Genomic DNA, 25,285 nt, shown 5'->3' on the forward strand with positions numbered 1-25,285 from the left:
AGAAGCTAAATAGATCCAAAGTGACTTAAAACAAATACGCCTGTCTTTCTTTCTTTTTTTAATATAAATGTATTTACAATAGAGAAACTGTACAGGGGGGTAGAGGGGATGAAGAGGTCTTAGGAGTGACAGTTAAGGTGTAGCTTGAAGAGATGGGTCTTCAGTCCACAGCGGAAGATGGGTAGTGACTGCAGTCCTGACAGCAGTGGGAAGCTCGTTCAACCAGTGGGGCGCCAAGACACTCAGTGAAAAGCTGTGACCGAGTAGCGTGACTGCTGCATCCACGTAGAGGCGGCGGTACCAGTCGGCCAGCAGAGGTGGAAGAGCGGAGTGATCAGGCAGGTGTTTGGGGGCTGACCATTGCTGGCAAGATGCGGATGGCTCCACAACTCAGACGTTAGTTTCTCTCCATTATTAAATGGTATGCACTATGGCTCAATCAATGTATTTGATGGGGAATTGAAATGACTAGTACATTAGCTTTTTTTTTTTATACTGTCATGTGAATGTGTGTTAGGGATGTATGAATGGTATGTCATGAGTAATATTGTATTGGAACTATTTAACATAACTGTATGTACTTGTCTTTCTGCTGTAAATCTGATGAATGAATCCAATAATTTAAAATCTATTGAAAAGTTGTCTTTAAGTTATGTGTTCTTATTCAAAATAAAGATGAAATTCAACACCTTCAATTGCCTTGATTCTTTATTAGGGAATCAAAATGTTAGGAGCAGCTCACATGCACAAGGTTTTTTACAAATGTTATTCAAACGTTGCATTTCTTAAAGTTACCCTTGAAAATATAGCTGAGGCATTCATACAAAACATAAGGTCAGTATTAAATTATATTGTTACACTTTTCAGTTCTCTTTATCGTGGCGTTTGTGGAATTAGACTGCCTCGTGATTGCTGGTGATCGTTCGACACTTGCTTTCCTTGTGACGTCACATGGTTCCATTCTGTAGTCCAGAGTTGACTGATTTTCTACTCTGGTGTAGTCCACTCTTCCTCTTCCTCCTCACTTGTTCTTGACAAACTTCTTGCGGGCGGCGTTGGGGTTGGTGCGCCGCCGGCCCCCTCCGCTCTGCCCGTCTCGTATGTTCAGGTTGGCGGCGCGGCTGTAGATGTCGTTCTCTGAGAAGGGCGAGCCGCCCGCCATGTAGTCTGGGTTAAAGACGTCGGTCTTCTGACGGGCCTTGCGGGAGAGCCGCTGCTGGGGGAAGCGCTGGTCTTCCACCAGGTGGGGGTTGTTGCCGTGTTTGCCCCCTTGTGGCATGGGCAGGGAGTACTACACAGTGCAAGAACAGAGAATGGTGCATAATATAGTTAGGCCTTGGTCTTATCTCCTGGGCCCAGTTGTTCAAAACTTTTAATCTGGATCAGAATGATCCTGATTCTTTTTTGCTATCCAGGATCAGTTCGAGCTGGCTGATTTCCCCAATACGACTCAATCAGCTAGATAGATCTGATCCTGGATAGCAAAAAAATAATCAGGAACATTCTGATCCAGAGTAAAGGTTTTGACTAGGCCATGATAGTCTTTCACTTTTAGCTGATATGTACACAAATAATAACATTTTAAATAGTGATGGCAACAGTCTGACTAAATTAAGGATATCAGTCACTGTGTGGTGAAGTGAAGAAAGAATTACTGAACATGTATTTATGTGATTTGAACTCTACACATGATGGGCTTTTATCTTACCTTCTTTCCCTTGGGGTTCATCACCTTGGGGTTCTTAGATAGGTGCATCTGCATGCTGCCGTCCTCATTTATGGTGACAGCGATCTTCTTCAGTGTCTTGTTCCCACAATGTGTACAGAAGACCTTGTTCATGTTAGTTGTGGTTCTGAAAGAAAATGTGACAGTGAAATGCAAGTGAAATATTTCCATGCTGTGTTCAAGTCCTACAGTATGCTTGTGTGACTGTTATTAGATGTTTGCGGAAGGTCTTTGTTTTGGATGAGATGCACATTGCACTCACTTGAAACAGGCGTGGCAGCGCAGGATGTAGTTTCTGGCTCTCTTGATAAGCATCCCGTTAATAGAGAGGACATGGAGGCCCATCTGAATCATAACGTTCTGGAAGAGAGATTGGAATCAGTCAGCATGATCACTTAATAGATTAGATTAGATTCAACTTTATTGTCATTGCAGAGTACAAGTACTAGACAATGAAATGCAGCTTAGCATCTAACCAGAAGTGCAAATAGTGATATAAGCAGGGCTCGACATTAACGCCGTTTGACTTGTCCGGAGCAAGTAAAACATTCGCCGGGTTTGTTTGCGCGAGCCCGACGACACTGCTGGATCCCGGATATTTTTACCTGTGTGCAGGAAGAACAACAGACCAGACTAGATGATCGTGAGTGAAGATATTATCAAAGCGTACGGGTGATCGACAGGCGAGTACGCTTTGATAATATCTTCACTCACGATCATCTAGTCTAGTCTCTCGCCTGCGCCGTCTGTTGTTCTTCCTTCCAAACCCGGCGAAAGTTTTACTTGCTCCGGACAAGTCAAACGGCGTTAATGTCGAGCCCTGGATATAAGAACATGATATTAAAAACATGGCAATGGTATATAGAGGTAGAGGTATATACCGTTATGAGCTATGTACAGTTAAGGTAGCTTATGTACAGTGTGTAATGTACAGATGTATAAAAGAAGCTATATCAAAGAGGTATGTGCAATAATACGGTATGTGAATGCAAGATAGTATTGTAAACATCAGTAGTGCAAAGGGTAAAGAGTGATCACATTGACCAATAGGAGCTCAAAGAAAAACTGAACCAGAAGGAAATAGTAATGGAATGGAATAAGCCTACTACCAATGAATATCTATGCCTAATCAAACAAAACAAACTTACTAGACCTTTCTGGACAGTCTAGTCAGGAACAGTACCTGCATGGCAAAATCTGTGGTCAAGCAGCCCACTTTGACATCTACTGGAGGTGCCCATTGTCCTGTCTCCATGGTGACTTGTTTGATGTTGCTAGGGGTGATCCAACCACCACCATCAGCATCTTCCCCCCCTTCTTCATCTTCTTCATCCTCATCCTCTTCCTCACTCTCTTCCTCACTCTCTTCCTCAGACCCACTGTGGTGCTCTTCAGAGTGCTCCTCGGACCCTGTGTCAGACACTGTGTGGATGTGGTCTGTCTCAGCCGCCACTCCTGAGCAGTCTGACACTGAGATGTCCTCCACATTCTGCATGGAAATAAACAATACACAATATGGTAGAATCAGCTACCAAGTCTGTAGACCTCGTCTTGAAAGCTTGATGTGTGTGCTATGACACACAGTATGTATGTGTTACTACTACATTATAACAAGTCTGAGAGCGAGCATGTCTCCTGCTCACCAATAGATCCAGCAGATCAGCGTCTATACAGGGCAGAGGGGTCCTCCAGAACTGGAAGCTGTTGAACTCTCCTTGGTCCAGGAAGGCAGCTGTCTGTGCTGGGGTCTGCCCTTCACTCGCTGGCTCCTCCCTGTGTCTCTGGTAGGACCAAAAAGTAGGAAAGAATTCTCACATTAGGCACAATATGGTCAATTTACTCAATTATCCTCAATGTGGTGAGTTTTTATTATGTTTATTCTCAATCGTTTATCTCATAGGCTTTAGCAGTAAGTAAGTTAGTAAGTACATATAAGCCGCCAAAGTACACAGTTTTGATTTAGAGAGGGTATGCACAAATGACGCAATAGTCCTTGATTTTGGGACACTCTAAACTTTACCTTGGGAAAGTGGAACCCTGCGATGTTTACTGGTGCCTCTGGGTGTTGTCTTGTGCTGTGTACTTGGACCTAATATCACATGAAATTCACATATGATGTAGCCAGGTAGTCATCCCATTAATCCGCATAGGTAAATTGGCATGCTAAATATTTCTCACTTACCTTGACATCGGGCTCTTTCTTTAAGTGGTCAACCCCAACATGTTCCTTTTCTAACTGGTAGGTCAGAGCCAAGACCTTGATGTCTGTGGCAGAGAGGCTGGGATAGTCTCCTGTCTTCTTAGAGAACTCAGTTACTGAAAGCAGGACACAGGCCAAACATTTAGCGCATAAGACACTGTTGTTGAACAGGGGGGTATTCCATCAACGTCACTAAAGGAAAATCCAGGCTTATTTTGATAAATCCTGCAAGATTTATTTTGAAAATCCAGCCTTATTTGGATGGAATACCCCCCAGGCAGTTGTTGTTGACATGTGTCGCTTACATCGTGACGTAAGTGAGCCACACCAATTAGTCAAAATAACAAAATGTACAACTAATAATACCAAGTATTACCTAATCGAATGTACTCAGGGAAGGGTTCTTTCAACTTGAGTTGATATGGTAGGAATGCCAGACTCTTTCTGGTTGGTTTGTCTCGGATCTCCTCGACGACATCCTTCAGCGTGTAGATATTCTTCCCAATGTCCTAAAACAGAGAAACACAAGAAGGGAGATGTCAAATGTTGCTATGCCACACCATCGATGATGAACAAGAGGTGACGGGCTGGTATGGACCAAATCAGTGGACCAAGTCATCAGATCAGACAACCATTGCACTGTGATCTAAAACACTGTGGTGCAATAGTTTATATCCTAAGAGAATGTATCATGGGAAGCATATCTAGTGTCTTAAACATGAACTCAATCTCACCTGAAGAGGTGCTTTCTTCAAAAAGGCTCCTGCATCTGCGACAACATGCTCCACTAAAGTAGTAGCCATCTTGGATGGAGAAGCCACGCCCATCAACCAATCAGAAGAGATGTAGCTCTCGCGTTTTTCCACGGAGAATGTGACGTCATGTTGATGTTGATGTTGTGGTTAGGGCAAAGATGGCGGCCCGCTGGAGCAGTGAGAATGTGGTGGTGGAATTCCGAGATGTACAGGTACTTTTGCAAAGACATGTGACACATTTGTATGTTATGTTGTATGCATGATGATGTGTGCAATATTGTCCAAATCTGAAATTGTGTGGAAAAGTGGTTGTTATCGTAGTGAGCAGCACTCTAGAAATGTGACTGTCACAAGAATGGCTGGATTACATTATTTCATGATCAAGCCACTGTATTATTTACTTGCAACTAATCGCATTTCAGAGGTATTACCTAGATTAGCAATGCAATTCTTACTCCGCAGACCTGATACATTATATAGTCTGTACATATTCCTACCTAGGTAGGTGCATTGCAACACAAGAAAAATGAGTGCTGTGGTTAAGAACTTCTTCTTTCGCCCCCTCCTACTCTGTGTTGATTGATTGATTGATTGATTGATTCATTCATTCATTCATTCACTTTCTGTCAATAAGTTACTTTTTTGAATGCTTATGATACTCTATCTATGTCAAGTGATGCTCTATCTTTGTGACCTCTAATTGTATCTCATGTCTTATCCTTTACTCACCTCCAGTACATGGTAACATATGGTAACCAAGTGTGTGTTAACTGGTGGGGAATAACTTGTCCAATGCACATGAGATATGAAACACTGATTATTCTATGACATAACTGGACATATGAACTCATTAAACCACTTGTTTTCAGATAACTATAAATAAATACTATGAATAAATATAGAAATACTAAATGTGTTGTGTGTTCTGTTTGCAGGCCACTGCTATGTCCGTGGATTGCCTGGGCCGCCATGCCGTTCTATCCGGGTGTGTACCACAATCTCACACACTGCATCACCAGCCAGTGAGATCTCACTTGAGCTTGTAGTGAGGAAGCTTGACATTCCTCACCAGGATACAAGCTCTAGCTGTTAATACCCTGTTGGTTCCTCTTCCCCAGTAAACAACTGGTTTACTACATCAGATATTCTGTACCAAAAGGTGTTATGTCACTGTTGAGGCATTTGCATATTTAATATTAAATGAAAGAAAGTGTTTACATATTCATCTAGTGCATTATATCTTGTTCCAGGCGGCGCTTTCTGTATGTGGTGAACTTGGAGACCCCCTCTGAAGCTCCTCGGAAAATAGCACGCCAGAGCAAGTGGGACGTGGGGACAGTGCAGTGGAATCCTCACAAGTCAGAATCCCACGTCTTTGCTGCTTCTGTGAGTCACAAGTTAGACAAAAACTACACAAAGAACAATTGTAACAAAAGTAACAAGTTACAAAAAAAAAAAAAAAGTTTGTGTGCTCCTTACTTGCTCCGGTCCGAACTGTGTTGTTGAAGAGCTGTGGCCACATGGTGGCACTGTAACATTTTTCAAAAGATGAATCTCTCTCAGAAACGACTGTCCTCTAACAACAAGTGTCCTCTGTCACTGCAGAGTAACCAACGCGTTGACCTGTACATGTGGAGGGATGGCTGTGGCGAAGTCCACACTTCCCTGCAGGGACATACACGAGTCATCAGGTAAGAAGCTCTCGTGGATCTCTAGTGGAACTGGCCGTCTACATGTACACATGCATCAAATGGCTGACACACACACACACACACACCTCTGGGTATTTTCTTTTGGTGTTATTATTTAATTTTCCTGCAGCCTGTAACGGTTTCACAGTGCATAAAACACAGACATGCGCGCACGCGCAAACGCAAACACACACACACAGAGAAAGTGTGGGAAAGTGAAAGTGTGTCTCCTTTCCCCCTCTCTCCTCTCTTTCACTCTCACCACACACACTCACACAAGAGTCATTGATATTTTAAATGCTGTGTTTCCACCACGCAGTGACTTGGACTGGTCCTGGTTTGAACCGGAGTATCTTGTTACAAGCTCTGTGGACACCTACATCTATATCTGGGACACACGGTAAGATGTCAGAGACACTACGAACCCTCAGAGGGCCGCGGCCTTCAGTACATGATGCATGCGTTCTAGTGATGTTGCTGATTCCAACCTGTCTGAATGTGATTTCACAGAGACACACGGAAACCGACTGTGGCGTTGACTGCTGTTGGTGAGTATGCACTTTTAGACGTGGCCTTGTTTTTGTCTCCCCGGTTACTGGTCATCTGTCCTAGATTCACAGTCTGTCTCTTTTCGCCTCTGCAGCGGGAGCGTCCCAGGTGAAATGGAACAGGAGGAATCAGTATCTCCTAGCCTCCAGCCATGATGGAGATGTCCGTATCTGGGATAAGAGGGTGAGTGTTCCAGTCCATTGCATGCTATGTGTAGTTGATCTGACCGGGAGCGTGGTCATAGTCTGTCTTTTACACTTGATAAGGAAAGATGTGAAGTCCCCCTGGGTTTCTGTTGGTGATGGAAGGTTTGTTTACCTCGTTTACTCTTCCAGAAACCCAACACAGCGGTGGAGTATGTTGCAGCCCATCTGTCTAAGATCCACGGTCTGGACTGGCACCCAGACAATGAGTATATTCTAGCCACCTCCAGTCAGGACAACTCAGTGCGGGTAAATGACCGTAGATAATAGTGTACTTTAAAATGGGTCGTCGACATTCGTTATTGAAACTGCTCTTTCTCTCTAGAACTTTCCCTGCACTTTCTGTAATCTCCCTCTGTCTCCTTCTCCTCTGTGCAGTTCTGGGACTACAGACAACCAAGGAAGTACCTCAACATCCTGTCGTGTCAGGTGCCAGTGTGGAAGGCTCGATACACTGTAAGTGTCTCGACCTCTCAACCTTCCACTAGTCACCCGTATGTGAATGCATGAATGCCGAGTGTATGCATGCCTGTGTATGAGTGATTTCTGATAAGGTGTGTGTGTGTGTCTCTGTCCCTCTGTCCCTCTCCCTTTCCCCCACAGCCTTTTTCCAACGGGCTGGTGACAGTGATGGTTCCCCAGCTGAGACGTGAGAACAGCCTGTTGCTGTGGAGCACTCTGGACCTCAACAGTCCCGTCCACGCCTTCGTTGGGCATGATGACGTGGTGCTGGAGTTCCAGTGGCGCCCACAGAAGGAGGGTGAGTCCCTCTTGACCTCGGGTGCCTGGGGCTGGTGGAGGCAGAAGTCTGATGATGGGCTCATTGTAATGCATGAAATGGAAAGACACGTGTTTGATACCATTCCTCCGATGACTATCTCCACCCGCCAAACAAACTTTCTCTTCTGAAGATACGATATGCCCGCCTGGTAGTCTAGTGACAGTCTTCATGCGTCTCAATTGCTTGAAATGCTGAGGCCCTGGGTTTCTCTGTCCCATGTGTAATCTAGGCTCGAAAGACTATCAGTTAGTCACGTTGTCCAGGGATCAGACGTTGAGAATATGGCGCGTGGATCCCCAGTTACAAAAGGTGAGTTTCGTTAAAAAACACTCTAAATGGAAATTAGTAGATTAGGTTTTGGTTTTTTTGCGGAGGGGGGGGGGGTTTGCCTCTATGTTGCTCAGATCTATGACTGATAACCATGGTAAATAACGTTCTCCCCCCCTGAAGCTGTGTGCCAATGACATGGTGGAGGATCTGATGGAGGGCATGTCTCTAGCCACAGAGTCAGAGAAGGTCCTCCCGTCTCAGGACCCTGAGCCCCAGCACAGCTCAGGCCTCTCAGCAGAAGACCTCCAAGGTGAGGCCACCAGCACACACACACACACACACACACACACACACACACACACATTTGTGTGAATGGATGAATGAGAGGCCGTTGTAAAGCGCTTTGGAGCAGCAAAAAAGGCGCTATATACCATTTACATTTCATTAGATATCCCCCACATATGCAACATATTTCAGCCTATATTCACCATCAAGTGAATTATTCAATTGTTACTTTATTTTGTTCTTGTTGTTTTGTGGTCTGAGCTGCTGTAACACGTGAATTTCCTCTCAGGGATCAATAAAGTGTCTATCTATCTATCTATCCTCTTACTCTCTCTCTCTCTCTGCATCATTCTTTAGAATTTAATCAAAGTAACTTGATAAAGAGGTGATGAATGCCCATGTATGTTTCTGTGTGTGTCCTTTCTCTCAGACCAGGATGGCGTCCAATCAGGGCTGTCGTCCAGCAGCCGCCACGAGGCCCCGGGCCTGCCCCAGACCCTGCAGCAGGAGTTCTCCCTGGTCAACCTGCAGATCAGGAACGTCAACGTGGAGGTGAGTCACTGTACCCCTACCAGGACAACAGTAGTGGTGGTCTAGTGGATAGTGAGTTGGACTTGTGATCGGAAGGTTGTGAGTTCGAATCCCGCCTGAAGCCACACCACTACTAGTGTGCCCTTGGGTAAGGCACTTAGCCCTCAGTTACTCCAGGGGGAATGTCCCTGTAATTCGTAATTGTAAGTCGCTTTGGATAAAGGCGTCTGCTAAATGGCAAAATTAAATTAATAAAAAATTAACAACAGAGACATGAACCTGCTTCATGTTATGACGCCCTTATGACATTTTTGGCATTTAGCAAACGCCTGCCTTTATCCAAAGCGACTTACAACAAATATATTTGTTTAAGTAAGGGAATCATCTATCCATCAGTCATAGCAAGAAAAAGTAATCCATAGTAGAGCCTGGAGCCATTGACAGTTACAATGCTGGAAGAAATTAGAAGAATTAAGAATTATTATTATTTATTTGTATTTTTTTACAGTAGAGAAACTGCACAAGGGGGTAGAGGGGATGAAGAGGTCTTAAACACTCATGACAGGGACATGTAGGGCTATAACAACAGATCATTTGAGTAAAGTTTTCCTTCGTTTTCCTTCGTTTTCCTTCATTACTATAAGTCAGTTTGAAAGAAATCCTGATGTAGTTGTGCCGTGGTCTTGTATGTGGGGGTTGTTCCTGATGTAGTTGTGGTGGTCTGGTATGTGGGGGTTGTTCCTGATGTAGTTGTGGTGGTCTGGTATGTGGGGGTTGTTCCTGATGTAGTTGTGGTGGTCTGGTATGTGGGGGTTGTTCCTGATGTAGTTGTGGTGGTCTTGTATGTGGGGGTTGTTCCTGATGTAGTTGTGGTCTGGTATGTGGGGGTTGTTCCTGATGTAGTTGTGGTGGTCTGGTATGTGGGGGTTGTTCCTGATGTAGTTGTGGTGGTCTGGTATGTGGGGGTTGTTCCTGATGTAGTTGTGGGGGTTGTTCCTGATGTAGTTGTGGTGGTCTGGTATGTGGGGGTTGTTCCTGATGTAGTTGTGGTGGTCTGGTATGTGGGGGTTGTTCCTGATGTAGTTGTGGTGGTCTTGTATGTGGGGGTTGTTCCTGATGTAGTTGTGGTGGTCTTGTATGTGGGGGTTGTTCCTGATGTAGTTGTGGTCTGGTATGTGGGGGTTGTTCCTGATGTAGTTGTGGTCTGGTCCTGAGTTCAGATGGATGCAGTCAACCGGAGCTGCATCGTATCAGCTCACTTTGGGACCAAGCAGGTCCGCCTGGTGGTGAAGTTTCCGGCCCATTACCCCAACAACGCCGCACCCTCCTTCCAGTTCGTCACCCCCACCACCATCCCCTCCGCCATGAGGACCAAGATACAGAAGGTACGTCTTAAAGGGGGGGGACAGAAGTCAGTTTATTTTTATTTTTATGTTTATATATATATTTTTAGGTAATTTCTGCTTTATTGGGATAGAGACAGTAGAGATTGGCAGGAAGGATGGGTGAGAGAGAGGAGGGATGACATGCAATATATGGGCCACTATGGGTCGAGGGTCGGAATCGAACCAGGAACATTGCGATGATATGGAATGCACATTAGTGTGCTACTCCACTAAGCTCCCCAAGTCAATGGTTGTTTATTGTCACACGCTGCCAGCAGAACAGCCAGATGTTGGTTTACACTGGACTGCTCTTATATAGCGCCTTTATCCAAAGCGCTTTACAACGGCCTCTCATTCACCCATTCACACACACATTCACACACCAATGGCGGCAAGGCGCTGGCCCACTCACTGGGAGCAATTTGGGGTTCAGTGTCTTGCCCAAGGATACTTCGATATGTGGCCAGCCAGAGCTCGAACCGCCGATCTGCCAACCTTGCGATCATTAGACGGCGGCTCTACCTCCTGAGACACAGCCGCCCGGGGCCTCAGCAGTGTTATACACATACAATAAACTTCTGAATGCTAAAATACACCCTAACTAAATACACAATATAAATACAATAAAATGCTGGAACACAATGGATTGTGACATTAACAATTCAAGGAAGGGGATAGTGGGCAGTGCAAGTACAGTTATGTGCATAGTAAATAAATTAAAACAAATAAATATCTGTCAGTAGTGCAAAATCGCCTGTAGGTAGAAGCAGTAGATAATTAGAGTCCATAGAAAAGTCAATAGCGGCATGTTGTTGAGTATGTGTGTGTATGCGGGAGAGTGTGTTCAACGGGATGGCTCACCAATCTTACGGCCGTGGGTAGAGCGTGACCCCCCCCCCCCCCCTTCCTGATAAACATGGGTAGGACTGTTTTTAAACTGTCAATCTGATCTGACTAAAAACAACATGTTTCTTTTTAGACAAGACAGACTCCGAAACTTCATTAAAGAGAGTTTCAATCAGGAGAATGAGGTTTTTGAGTGTGTCGTATATAATTGTTCTGGGTCCAATTATGATTCAGATGTTGACTTCATTTGGAACCTTGAAGAAGGCCGCCCGCTGCCAAAGTGTTGATTAGATACGTGTGGGCTCTTTTTGGTTGCCACTTGCCCTCATGGTTGTGTTTCCTTGTGTAGATCCTGACAGACACGTCGCTGCAGAAGGTGAAGAGGAACCAGAACTGTCTGGAGCCCTGTGTTAGACAGCTGGTCTCCTGTCTGGAGTCTTACATGGTGAGAGCCCTTCCATCTATAATACACACACACACACACACACACACACACACACACACACACAGAGTATGGTATCTATGGTTCCTCTTCCTCCGTCACATCATCCCTACATGCCATCCACAGACCCAGGACGACGGCGCCGCTGCTAACCCCTACGTCCTCTCCAACCCGGTGACCCCGGCTCTGCCCGCCTTCCCTCCCACCAACACCTACGGCTCCTACCAGGACGCCAACATCCCCTTCCCACGTACCTCGGGGGCGCGCTTCTGTGGCACAGGCTGTCTGGTGTACTTCACCAGGCCCATCACCATGCACCGCTCTGTCCCCAACACTGAACCCACGCCCAGGTACGCCCCCCCCCCCCTAGTCCTGGAGGACCTCATCACAGGCTGAAAGAGTTGTTGGCATGTTGCTGTTGATATCGATCTCGTTCACTATTTTTTGTTTGTGTATGTGTGTTTGTGTTTGTGTGTGTTTGTGTGTGTTTGTGTTTGTGTGTGTGTCTGTGTCTGTGTCTGTGTCTCTGTGTCTCTGTGTGTGTGTGTGTGTGTGTGTGTGTGTGTGTGTGCGCGTGCGTGTGCGCGTGCATGTTCTCCCAGGTCCCTGTCAGCCCTGTCAGCGTACCACAGTGGTGTCCTGACCCCTATGAAGATGCGTAGTGAGTCCAGCAGCACTCTGACTCGCCTCTACAGCGGCAGCCCCACCCGCTCAGACAAGGAGATCGTGTCCATCTCATCCTTCTACTACAAGGAACGGGTGAGATCAGGGAGGCCAGGGTGGAGGTCACACACACACACACACACACACACACACACTCGCACACATCCAATTTGTCTTTACAGTTGGTAATGGTATTAAATGCCTTAATGTGCCCTTATCTGCTCTTTTGTTGTGTGAGATTGTCTGACTGTCTGGTGCTGACTGAGCGTTGTGTTTCCTGTGTTTAGCTGTATCTCTGCTCTGTGTTGTTTTCTCCCCCCCCCCGCACCCCTCCCTGTGTCTTGGCCTGACTGGCATGAACCCCCGACCCCACCCCAACCCCCCCCCGTCTCTCATGTTGCTGTGGTCTGGTCCACTCTATCCCTCCAATCTCCACCAATCAGAAGCCCACAATGCCTGTCCTTCGCCGCTGGTCTGTGCAGACCGTTCATGAATGTCCGGTATTGAGCTCTCCCTCTCTCTCCCTCCCTCCTTCCCACCCTCCCTCTCATCCACTCTTACACGGGACACCCCTCCTGTATCTGGGCCTTTCCACCAGGGTCTGTTCTGTCCCTGTCCTCTTATCTGTAGCCTGCATGTCACTCTGACTCCTGTCAAGGGAGGCTGGTGGAGGTAGAAATCGGAGGACCATTGTAATGCACGAAACGGAATGAGGAAGGGTTTCAAACATGTGTCATTCCGTTCCACGCATCACAATGAGCCCGTCAGCAGATGTCTGCATCCCAAAATGTTTAAATCTGGATCTCTGATCCAGGATCACATCGAGCTGGCTGATTCCCCCTATACGACTCAAAATCAGCCAGATAGATCTGATCCTGGATAACCAAAAATAATCATTCTGGAATCATTCTTTCGGAATCATTCACTTTTTGAACGACTGGGCCCTGATTCCTATGTCACTACAACCAGCATGGGTAACCTTAGTGCATTAACCACCGTGGCTAAACCCTCCAACACACTCCCTCGCTCCTCTCTCTCTCTCTCTCCATGTACGTCTTTCTACCTCCAATGGTGGCTAACGCTTCTCTACTAACACATTGTAACAATGTGAGGTAAGGTTGGACGATTGCTGGCTGAGAAATATGTTCAAATTCCTTTTTTTTATGTATACATTCACCAGCATCTTCAGTTTCAGAAACTGGAGTCATGGGTAAAACCTCTCCTTGCGTATATACTGTATGTAAATGCACGATGCAGACAGAAAAAGCACCTCTGATCACATGGCGTTTCATCATTCTTGTGTGGTTTCCTATCTCTGCTGTTTGCTGTTTTGTCCGTCCAGAAATCACGGCGGTTTAAGACCAAGCGGGAGGGGGCAGACTTCGGCAACAGGCCCATCAAGCTGGCTGGCAAGGTGATCATCCAGGAGATCTCCTGTCTGCTGCCTGTACACAAGGTCCTGGGGGAAAGCTACATGTGGGTGACTATGATGAGCCTCTTTATTGCAGGTTTATCCATAGACATGTTGCAGCTCAATGTTTCCCATTAATTACCTAGACTGTGGCGGCCCGCCATAGTCTAATTTGTCCCGCCATAGTCTCATAACGAACTGAAAATATTCCTTTACACAATCTTTGGGATTCGCACTGCTTCTACTGTTGGTCCATACGATTTAGTGATATTGATGTGCACCCCTCCGAGGTCCGCCCACCACAGTCTCACAAAATCCTGTGGCAAACACTGCAGCTTTTACTCTTGCTTTGAAAGTGGAGAGGAAAAAACATTTCCCCCCCAGAGAGTATATACAATCTCCAAACCTATTTTAAATGCATTGCATTTTGAGTCCGTAATGAATTTGTGTTTCTTATGTGGGATATGTGTGTTTCTTAAGTGGCATATGTGACCCCCTGCAGTTTGAATGTGAACGACATCCAGGACACGTGTCAGAAGAATGCAGCAGCCGCCTTAGCAACGGGTCGCAGAGACGTGGCCAAGGTAGGTCTGCTCACTGGTCACAGACTGACTGTCACATAGTCACACAGTTACCCTGACAACACTGGTCACAGACTGACTGTTACATAGACACACAGTTACCCTGACAACACTGGTCACAGACTGACTGTTACATAGACACACAGTTACCCTGACAACACTGGTCACAGACTGACTGTTACATAGACACACAGTTACCCTGACAACACTGTCGCACACACCCACACTCCCAACACAACATCTTACAAACCATTTGGGCTCAGTAGTTCAAAACATTTAATCTGGATCAGAATGATCCTGATTATTTTTTGCTCTCTATGATCAGATATATCTGGCTGATTTTATTTTTTTCTTATAGGGAGCATCAGTCAGCTCAAATCTGATCCTGGGTAGCAAAAAAGGATAATTCCGATCCAGATTAAAAGTTTTGAACAACTGGGCCCAGGACCAACAAAACAAACCTAACATCCAAGACAAAGTGTGCCCTGTCTTTTTAAAATGTTTTAAATATATGTTTTTAAGGGCATTTCTGCTTTGTTGAGGTAGAGATTGACTGGAAGGATGGGTGGGTGAGAGAGAGGGGGGATGACAGGCAGGATATGTCGATGGCCGGAATCGAACCAGGGACCTTGCGATGGTATGGTCTGTGCCTTAATGTGCTACGCACTTACGCACCCCAGGGTGCCCTGTCTTAACATGTACAGTGTGTAAGCTCTGTATGCTCTGATATGTAATAAATAATCATAATAATTATAATAATAATATTTATTTATTTTATAATACAATCATTGTTTTATTGCCATGCAATCAACTGCAGTCAGTCAATTGTTGGAATTTGGTATTTTCTGCTCAAGGCACAAGGTCAGTCATAGTCGGCGCCCCTGGAGCAATTATGGGATAAGTGCCTTGCTCAAGGGCACATGCAAGTTCCCTTCTGAGGCGGGGATCGAACCAGCGACCTTCTGATGGCTAGCCGGCCTCTCGCACCTCTTGGCTACTGCCGCCACCACTGATAGGTCATTTCTTGTGTGTTGTGATTGTAGGTGTGGGCCCTGGCCTCTGCTGCCACCAGCCTTGACCTTAGCCCTGACGCAGACCCGGACGCTGACACTCCGTGGGCCAGACACCCCTTTGGGCGCCACCTGCTGGAGACACTGTGAGTGGCAGCTAAGCCTCCCGAGTCACCCCAGGACGCCTCAGTGAATGATAAATCACCAATTGTGAAAACCCTTATATTTCCCTCTCCTAACCGTAAAATTATCTTTCTTTCCATAGAACATTAGATTAGATTAGATAATGGTCTGAAGACACACTAATCATCATCAATCATCAGACTCCCTCTGTGTGTGTGTGTGTGTGTGTGTGCGCGTGTGCGTGTGTGTGCGTGTGTGTGTCTCCTCAGGCTGGACCATTACAGCCAGATGAGCGATGTGCAGACCCTGGCCATGCTGTGTAGTGTGTTCAAGACCCACGGCAGCCCCCAGGACCACTTGTCTCTGTACGGACACCACCCTCCCCGCTCCTCCGCCTTCCCCCCATACCACTCACGCTATGTAAGGCCTGGCAGGAGTACAGGAGTGTTCTCTGAACAGGAGGAGTAATACTGTTGTCAATAATATTGTCTCTGAACTGTATCGTCGATGTTATCCGTCCCTATGAATGGCATTTCGAATGTGGTGTTGAGATCCGTTGTTGAGCTTTATCTGAGTGTCTGTGGGTTGTTTGAGGTTGGACTCGGTCAGTGTGTAACTCTCCCTGCTCTCTACTGCCCCCTATCTCAGCCCAGTTTCACCTCAAGCTCTGTCACCTCGGGCTCCTGCTCCAGTACCACCGACTCCCTCACCACCACTACCTGGAACGTGGGTAAGATAACACCGTCTCATACATGACGTTTTAGAATTTTTGATTTAATCTCATAAGCCAGGTGTGCTTCGAGGGCTATCCATATTGTATGATTGAGATGATTGAAGATAAGACATCACTGTATAATGAGACTTAATTTCTTCACTTCCTCTTCTTCTGTATAATGAGACCTCTCTCTCTCTCTCTCTCTCAGGTAGAGACTCGGAGCACCCACCCCCGTGGGGAGAGTCTTCGCCTGACGACTATCGCTATGCCAACCAGGTCTACACTGATCCGAGGGAGCGAGAGCGGGAACAGCACGACATGAATAAAAGGTAAGAGAGGCTGTCAGCGGGTAAATCATATCAAAAGCACCTGACTACCCATATGTCACCTTCCCTTAGCTAGATGTACATTTACATTTTTGACATTTAACAGATGCTTTCGTCCAAAACAGCTAACAATAAGTACATTTGTCTAAAGTAAATATATACATCAGTCATCATAAGAAAAAAATCTATGCTAGGACCAGGGGCCATTGGCAGTCACAAGGCTAGAAGAAGGAGGAATTACTGTTTTATTATGAACAGTAGAGGAACTGTACAGCGGGGTAGTGGGGGGTGAAGAGGTCTTTAGGAGGGACAATCAACATGTAGCCTGAAAAGACGGGTCTGTACAAAAAGAAAAAGAACAGAAATTCTTCCTTCATCTAGCATTATGACTGCCAATGGCCCTTAGCCCGAGCAGAGATTACTTTTCTTGCGATGACTGATGGATAGATGACTCACTTACACTACTTGAATGTTGTCAGTCGCTTTGGATAAAAGCGTCTGCTAAATGCCAAAAATGTAAATGGAATGTAAATAAATGTCTTCAGTCTACTGCTGCCATCGACATTCCTCCTGTTGCCTCCAGGCTCCTGGACCCTGCCAACACGCTGCAGTTTGACGACTTTAAGAAGTGCTACGGAGAGATCCTCCACCGCTGGGGCCTGAAGGAGAAGAGGGCCGACGTCCTCAAGTTCACCTCCTGCCCTCCGGAACCTCACAAAGGCATCGGTTAGTGTCTGAGATACACACTCACACACACACACACATTGTTATCGACCCAACGGCACATGAGCAACATCTCAATAGATAATGTTGACCTCCATTTTTCTTTCATTTGACAGCTGATATTTCAGGAACTGAGTGTAGAGAATGTCCCCTTTTCCTGATCTCTTATCCCATTTTGTCTCCTCTTTCCCGCCACCCCTGACTCCATGTCCTCCCTCCTCCCCTCCACCCTCCCCTCTACCCTCCCTCCGCCCTCTAGAGTTTGGGGTGTACTGCTACCACTGCCGTAGCCAGGCGCGGGGGACCCAGTGCGCCGTGTGTAAGCGCTTCACCTTCCAGTGCGCCATCTGTCACGTGGCCGTGCGCGGCTCCTCCAACTTCTGCCTGAACTGCGGCCACGGCGGCCACACCAGTCACATGATGGAGTGGTTCCGCTCGCAGGACGAGTGTCCCACAGGCTGCGGCTGCCACTGTCTGCTCCAGAGCACCTTCTGAGAAACACACTACCATAAACGCATGGGCGCGTGCGCACACAGGCACACTCACACACATAAACATACTTACACACACACACACAAATACACAAATGCATGCATGTACGCACACATAAACGCAAGCATGCACACATAAAAGTATGTACACATGCACTCACTCACTCACAAACACACACACACACACACACACACACACCACATCCAACTGAGTCTCGAGGAAGTGTATGCCTGACATAAAATGTAACATAGAGGGCCCTGTCTCAGCACTGGACTTTGACCTGGGCTCTCTAGGAGTGGTATGGTCCTCATTGATTGATAGGAGTGGTATGGCCCTTATTTATTGATAGGAGTGGTATGGCCCTTATTGATTGTTTGCTTATCACAGGGAAGACGCAGAATTCAAATGCTTGAATGTCGAATATGAAGGCCTTTGCCAAGGGAAGTGTTTTGTTCACACACTAAATAATGTCTAATTAAATTTGAGTTTGTAGATTTTTCTTTCTTTAAAGCTCATGTCCTGTCAGATAAAATGCAACTAAACAATGGCCTTATGTTGTATGGTATCATGGCATATTCATGCCGTACCCAGATATTTTAGGGCTATGTTGATGAATGTGAAAATGTTTGGTGCTGACTAAATAGCCTTGTCCTCCATTCAAGCTCAAACATTGGAGGAAAAATACTTCTGTACAGATTATGTGCCATATGTAAATAAATATAATGTTTATGTTTCATCTGTCTGCTGTGTGATGAAGAATATATAGAGACCAAGTTAGATCAGCCACCAACATTTCTCTGGCTATTCAGTCACTCCGAAGTGCATGCACATTTATTGGAATCAACCTTTACAAGATGAGATTGAAAGTGTGACGTGGTCAGTCAGCCAAGTCACACTTACTATAGGGATGCTCCGATTTATCGGCCACCGATTTAAATCGGCCGATTTCACTCCAAATGACTCGATCGGTGATCGGCAAAAATGGCCGATCGCAAAAACCGATTTTTTTTTTTTTTTTTTTTCCTGGGGAAGACAGATAACTGAACAGAAAACATAGGAGGACGTAACAGTATGTAAACCATGAAGGCCACGTTTATGATGTCTTTTATACAGCCATATCGACTGACTTGGGCTTCAGGCCCTAACTGGGTGATAGGCCAGACCTTTACTATGCCATAAAAATGGGTCTGCGTTTGCTTGGTGCCTAATGGATCAAAACTTTTGTCTAAAAAGCAAAAAATATTTAGGCTATCCAGTCAGTTATGTATTTTTTTAAAAATCGGTATCGGTATCGGTATCGGTTGATCTTGAGGAAACAAATCGGTGATCGGTATCGGCCCCAAAAATCCAGATCGGAGCATCCCTAACTTACTACATGGTTTCTAGCATCTGTTGCCATGACACCTGCATGGGCTGCGTTCGTAAATTCGCTCAGAGCACCGGAGCGCACACTGGGTTCAACGTCACAAAGGGACCAAGTCATTTGATTGGAGAAGAGGCACTCCATGAGTGCTGATCAGATTTCCAGAGTGAATTTACGAACGCAACCAATGTCATCGAGCAGAGTGGCGCGCATATTGCATGTGATAGCAATTTCTAGCGGGAGAAATAGAACTCACAATTAACACTGCGAAGCATCCATTATTATCATTGTCATTATTGATTTACGCCGGGTTATCATACAAGGGATGATTCGTTTTTTTAGGCACATGATGATACAGTAGATTTGAAACATAATTGCACCTTATTTATCCTTGCGAATATTTTGAAATAGCGAATCTTCCTTTATCGCAATTTGTTGTTCAGTGATTCAACATTTCTATTTCTACGATGTTTAAAAACATATTTCAAAGTCACTGGCGGACCCAAGCGGGGGGCAGGGGGGGCGACCGCCCCTCCTGGTGCCCCCACGGTTGAAAAGTCTCGCTTAAGTGCCCTTATGTGGTACAAATGCCCTTTTGAGTGGCGAAAATGAGAGGGTGTGCCCTATTGGTGCCCCTCCAATGGTCTAAACTTGACCATGTGCCCCCACAGTTGAAAAACGTCGCACTAAAGTGCACTTTTGAGTGGCAAAATCAGAGGACGTGTCCTATTGGCTGCCCTTCCAAAGGTTTAAACTTGACCATGTGCACTGATGGGGTCCCATGTTGTGCAGTAGGTGCCCTTTTTTTCTTTTCGCCCCTGCCCTTCAAGCAGCCTGAGTCCGCCACTGTTCAAAGTGGATTTCTATCCATTCTTTACAGTATCGGTAGTAAACCTTTGCAGTTACGCAGGGCCGGCCCAAGCGATATATGGACTAAGCGGTCGCTTAGGGCCACAACCACTAGAGGGGGCCACACTTTAAACAAAAAGAAAAACTTTTTTTTTGACTGATGTTGGATGGTCCATTGAGTCCATCTTAATGCAAGGATAATAGTCAATGTAATTTTGGAATTAATATCTTTGTTTTTATAGGGTCTCTGATTTGCATAGGAATCAATGTGGATCAGGTTGTCATTATAAATTGAGCAAATGGAGAGGAACAAAACTGCTCAGGAATGCGACCCTGAGGCCTGAGGAGACTTACAAAAACATAATTGGTCTATAACCAAGTGGCCCAAAAAAATACATTTGATGCTCCCAGTTTCTGCTCCATCTCTGGTGTGAAGAATAGTGGTAGCTGTATCAATTTATGGGTATATTTGTCACTGGCAGGGACTGAGGAGTTTGTCAGGATCAAGAGAAGATTATACAATTTGCTGAGTTGGATATTGATTCCAAAATTACATTATCTATTATCCTTGCATTAAGATGAACTCAATTCAACTTACTGAGTGATTTGTTGATGACATTTTTTTCACTCTTTTTAGCAAATGTTATGCACATGAAGTATTTCTGTGTTTAAATTTTACAGAAATGTGTGTGTGTGTGTGTGTGTGTGTGGGGGGGGGGGGGCACATAAAAGAATCTCGCTTAGGGCCACAAAGGTTACAGGACCTGCAGTTACGGGATAAAAAGGTAGGAAACTTGGTTATTTGACAGTGGGATGTAGAGACCCATGCTACAACCTGTTCTGTTGATGACACCTGACAAGGTACCTGATGTAGTCTTGTTATCTTTTCATTTCAGGTGAGAAATGGCCAAATCAAGAGAATCACAGACACTGATATTCAGTCTCAGGTCCTGGAGATTGAAGGAACTAACGTCAGGTACATTTGAACCCAGCAGTTGGCTTTATTGATGACAATGAAAATGTTTTCCTTCACCCTATCAATTCATTAGATAAAGTCTGTAATCTCTGTTCTCTCTCACTGCAGCAAAACATACATCACCTGCCCAGCAGATCCCAAGAAAACCCTTGGCATCAAACTGCCTTTTTTGGTGATGATCATAAAGAATTTGAAGAAGTACTTCTTTGAAGTTCAGGTAAGAGGCAGGATCCTAACTATTGTGCTTAACTTAGAACAATGTGGTCCTCGGTGGCTCAGTTGGTAGAGCATGGTGCTAACACGATATGGACAAAAGTATTGGGACACAATTATCGTCTGGGTCTGTTTTCATGGTTTGGGCTAGGCCCCTTAGTTCCAGTGAATGGAAATCTTAATGCTACAGCATACAATGCGATTCTAGAGAATTGTATGCTTCCAACTTTGTGGCAACAGTTTGGGGAAGGCCCTTTCCAGTTTCAGCATGACAATGCCCCCATACACAAAGTGAGGTCCATAATGACATGGTTTGCAGAGTTTGGTCTGGAAGAATTTGACTGGCCTGCACACAGAGCTCTGACCTCAACCCCATCGAACACCTTTGGGATGAATTGGAACACCGACTGCGAGCCAGTCCTTATCGCCCAACATCAATGCCCGACCTCATGCTCTTGTGGCTGAATGGGAGCAAATCCCTGCAACCATATGTGACACAGGCCAATGAAAAGGGCTACCTGTAGGCGAAGTCATTTTTCTGTTTTTTACATGTGCTTAAACTACAGATTGTAAGCTTTCAAATGATGCATCATACATTGAAATCGGAAACAAATTGAAGACGACATGAGTATTTGAAAGTTGCTACACCTGAAATCACTAAGCACAGAAAATCCCCATCAAAGATAATGAATCCCCATCAAACAACAAGAAACGAAGTCATTGTGTTATAGATTACACTTATTTAATTAACGTAAAACTTCGGAAAAATAACGAGTGGGTACTTCACATCTTCGAGTTGAATGTTAGCTAAAAAAACGAAAATCTGGGGGAAAAAAAAAAAACTTTCAAGACGAATTTGACGTCTTTCTCATTTCCGAGAGGTGTCCAGAAACACCAGGAGCAGTCACATATTCTAAAATCTAGTAGAAGGTCATCCCAGAAGAGTGAAAGCTGTTATAGCAGCAAAGGTGGGACCAACTCCATATTAATACCCATGGCTTTGGAATGAGAAGTTCAACAAGCACATGTGGGTGTGATGTTCGGCTGTCCCAATACTTTTGTCCATATAGTGTAGTTTGTGAATTCGATTCCCGCTGGGACCGTATATACTGAAAAATGTATGCACTCACTGCAATGTAAGTCGCTTTGGATAAAAGCGTCAACTAAATGGCATATATACATACTGTATCCAACAATGATCTTGGTGGTTTAGGTCAATGTTGAATGGGTTTATCAGTCTAATTGAATAACACTGCTTGTTGGGGCAACGTTTCCATGCCAGTAACTACCAGAGCACCACGCGGGTCAAGCCCTTCATCTGGACCATGCCCATGCGGCTGGACGATGGGTGGAACCAGATCCAGTTCAACCTGTCTGACTTCACCCGCCGGGCCTACGGTACCAACTACACAGAGACCCTGAGTCCAGGTCAGCACCATAGACATATACTGTATATGAAACTCTATGAAGGCCTTATAAAACTCTGTGAAGGCTTTATGAAGCTATATGACACTCTATGAAGGCTTTATGAAGTTCTATGAAACTCTGTGAAGGCTTTACGAAGCGCTGTGAAGGCTTTATGAAGCTCTATGAAACTCTATGAAGGCTTTATTAAACTCTATGAAAGCTTTATGAAACGCTGTGCAGGCTTTATGAAACTGTGAAGGCTTTATGAAACTCTGTGAAGGCTTTATGAAACTCAAGGCTTTATGAAACTGTGAAGGCTTTATGAAACTGTGATGGCTTTATGAAGCTCTATGAAATTCTATGAAGGCTTTACGAAGCTCTATGAAACTCTATGAATGCTTTATGTTCTTCATATTATTTGTGAAGTTTAAGGTCCATGGGACTGTAGCCAACCTCCCTGGACGTGGCCGCAAGAGGAATAAATCGACCCCAGATTTTCAGAAGGATAGTGCGAATGGTAGAAAAAGAGCCAAGGACAACTTCCAAAGAGGTACGTCAGTGTCTGATGGCACCATCCGTCGCTTTTTGAGAGACAGTGGGCTCCATGGAAGAAGATCCACTTTTGAAAGAAAAACATAAAAAAGCCAGACTAGAATTTGCTAAAATGCATATTGACAAGCCACAATGCTTCTGGGAGAATGTCCTTTGGACAGATGTGTCAAAACTGGAGCTTTTTGGCAAGTCACATCAGTTCTATGTTAAAAGACGAAAAAAATAAGCTTTCAAAGAAAAGAACACCATAGCTACTGTGAAACATGGAGGCTCGGTTATTTTGGGGGGCTGCTTTGCTGCATCTGGCATGGGGTGCCTTGAATCTGTGCAGGGCACAATGAAATCTCAAGACTATGAAGGCATTCTGGAGCGAAACGTACTGCCCAGTGTCAGAAAGCTCTGTCTCAATGTCAGGTCATGGGTCCTCCAACAGGATAATGACCCAAAACACAGCTAAAAGCACCCAAGAATGGATTAGAACAAAACATTGGACCATTCTGTGGCCTTCTATGAGCCCTGATCTGAATCCTATTGATCTATGGAAAGAGCTGAAACATGCTGTCTGGAGAAGGCATCCTTCAAACCTGAGTGGGCTAAAGAGTGGGCTAAACTACCTTTGACAGGTGACAGTCTCATTGAGAGCTACAGAAATCGCTTGATTGCAGTGATTGCCTCTAAAGGTTGTGTAACAAAATATTAGGTTATGGGTCCCATGCCATTTTCATTTTTTTTTCATTTTTATTATTTAAAATATTCTGTTGAATCAAAAGTCTGATTTCTATTAAATATGGAATAAACGTAATAATATGGAATAAACTTAAATATGGAATAAACTTAAATGATGGATGCCAATTACTTTTGAGAGTTTCAAGTTATTTTAGAGAAAGTTGTGGCTTCTTTTTTTGTCGAAGGGTACCAACAAATTCGTCCAAGTCTGTATATGCGCCATTTAGCTGACACTTTTATCCCAAGCGACTTACATTGCAGTGAGTGCTTACATTTTTCAGTATATATGGTCCCAGACTCCAGTGCCTATGGTCCCAGCGGGAATTGAATCCACAACCTAAGCGTTGTTAGTGCCATGCTCTACCAACTAAGCCACAGAGGACCACAACTGGACAAAAATCTCAACTGACAGACACTACTGACTGTGTTTGTCTTCTGTCTCCCCTCCCTCAGATTCACGCCAACTGCCATATCCGCAGGGTGTACTTCTCTGACCGCCTGTATTGAGAGGACGAGCTACCTGCCGAGTTCAAGCTCTACCTTCCTGTTCAGAACAAGGCCAGGGCCTGAAGGCTGACAGCAGAAACAAACAGACTGGCATTTAAGCTATTTTCAAGTTCTATGATTCTGTCAGCTGTGTTCACTCCAGAGGATCAAACCCAGCCAGCATTTTAACGTTTATTCATGGGTGAATCAACGTCTTGGAGCAAGGTTGAATCACTGTTGAATTGTTTTGATCTTAAAAGGAAATGTTGCTTCAATGTTGTTTTGTTTCAATGTTGAAACAACAACTGACATTATTTCAACCACATTTCAACATTAAAGGTTGATCATGTGCCGGCTGGGAAGTTGATGAAAGACTTGAATAGGGTTCATTTCGACACCCTCCCACTTCCCCCTCATTGTTAGAGCTAGATCTGATAAACTTCCCAAACCACAGCCTAGACACAAATAGCCTTATCCAAAACTACTTCCACTTCTACTTATTTATTTGTCTCAAAACCCAGACAAATAAGTGTGACAGCTGAGAACAGATAGAAGCTCCCAGACATACATTTGCTACAGCCTTTTTTCACACAGACCCATATAATCCAGTTTTCTTATCTCAGCCATTCATCCAGCATTGAGTTTGGTGCTGCGATGCCAAGAGCTCCAATGTGGAGGCTGGTCTTCAAAGGTAGCTATGCTGTTTAACTCGGTCCCTGCTTCTGCCAACATGTGGCTGTGATACTGATTGATATGACAGGGTCCTGTTCGCTATGCATCAGTTGTCCTAGCATTCCGTCTGTATGCTCAACAACAGAGCAACTCAGCTCAGCCCAGTTCCACTATCTCTGTGCCTTTGCTTTTCAGTGGGAGTAGAAGAGATCAATCGAGAGTGAGAAAAACAGATCTCCCCGCTGCTGCGAGAGAAACTCTTTTTCATTTTTTTCGCCAAAGGCTCTCGGCTACAAGTCGTCAACGTCATCCCACGCGTCTCGGCATTGTTTG

General features: G+C 45.0%; 2 protein-coding genes and 1 pseudogene across 3 annotated transcripts; 2 read left to right on the forward strand and 1 right to left on the reverse strand.

The window, feature by feature from the left end:
* Window positions 1-708: 708 nt before the first annotated feature.
* Window positions 709-4,729, reverse strand: nob1 (NIN1 (RPN12) binding protein 1 homolog; the record flags this gene model as incomplete). Its single annotated transcript, XM_080539912.1, has 9 exons — window positions 709-1,291; window positions 1,709-1,853; window positions 1,989-2,086; window positions 2,910-3,215; window positions 3,370-3,507; window positions 3,747-3,815; window positions 3,909-4,042; window positions 4,303-4,435; window positions 4,661-4,729. The coding sequence occupies 9 exons, from the start codon at window positions 4,727-4,729 to the stop codon at window positions 1,022-1,024; spliced, it is 1,362 nt and encodes a 453-aa protein (XP_080396038.1). The 3' UTR covers window positions 709-1,021.
* An 890-nt stretch (window positions 4,730-5,619) lies between these two features.
* On the forward strand, window positions 5,620-18,402 carry wdr59 (WD repeat domain 59). Its single transcript, XM_080538784.1, has 24 exons — window positions 5,620-5,666; window positions 5,932-6,067; window positions 6,287-6,372; window positions 6,692-6,772; window positions 6,883-6,920; window positions 7,016-7,104; window positions 7,257-7,373; window positions 7,503-7,580; window positions 7,728-7,884; window positions 8,135-8,214; window positions 8,356-8,485; window positions 8,891-9,012; window positions 10,212-10,376; window positions 11,572-11,667; window positions 11,791-12,014; window positions 12,267-12,423; window positions 13,670-13,803; window positions 14,241-14,322; window positions 15,363-15,475; window positions 15,722-15,872; window positions 16,101-16,182; window positions 16,376-16,496; window positions 17,077-17,219; window positions 17,476-18,402. The coding sequence occupies exons 1-24, from the start codon at window positions 5,626-5,628 to the stop codon at window positions 17,709-17,711; spliced, it is 2,859 nt and encodes a 952-aa protein (XP_080394910.1). The 5' UTR covers window positions 5,620-5,625; the 3' UTR covers window positions 17,712-18,402.
* A 681-nt stretch (window positions 18,403-19,083) lies between these two features.
* Window positions 19,084-24,364, forward strand: LOC308165538 (cilia- and flagella-associated protein 20-like; annotated as a pseudogene). The gene is made up of 6 exons: window positions 19,084-19,129; window positions 19,867-19,972; window positions 20,795-20,896; window positions 21,005-21,113; window positions 22,363-22,537; window positions 24,248-24,364. The product of its transcript is annotated as a cilia- and flagella-associated protein 20-like (transcript).
* Window positions 24,365-25,285: the final 921 nt, after the last annotated feature.

Source organism: Nansenia antarctica, assembly GCF_963989245.1.
Source record: "Nansenia antarctica genome assembly, chromosome: 9".
NCBI lineage: Eukaryota > Metazoa > Chordata > Actinopteri > Argentiniformes > Microstomatidae > Nansenia > Nansenia antarctica.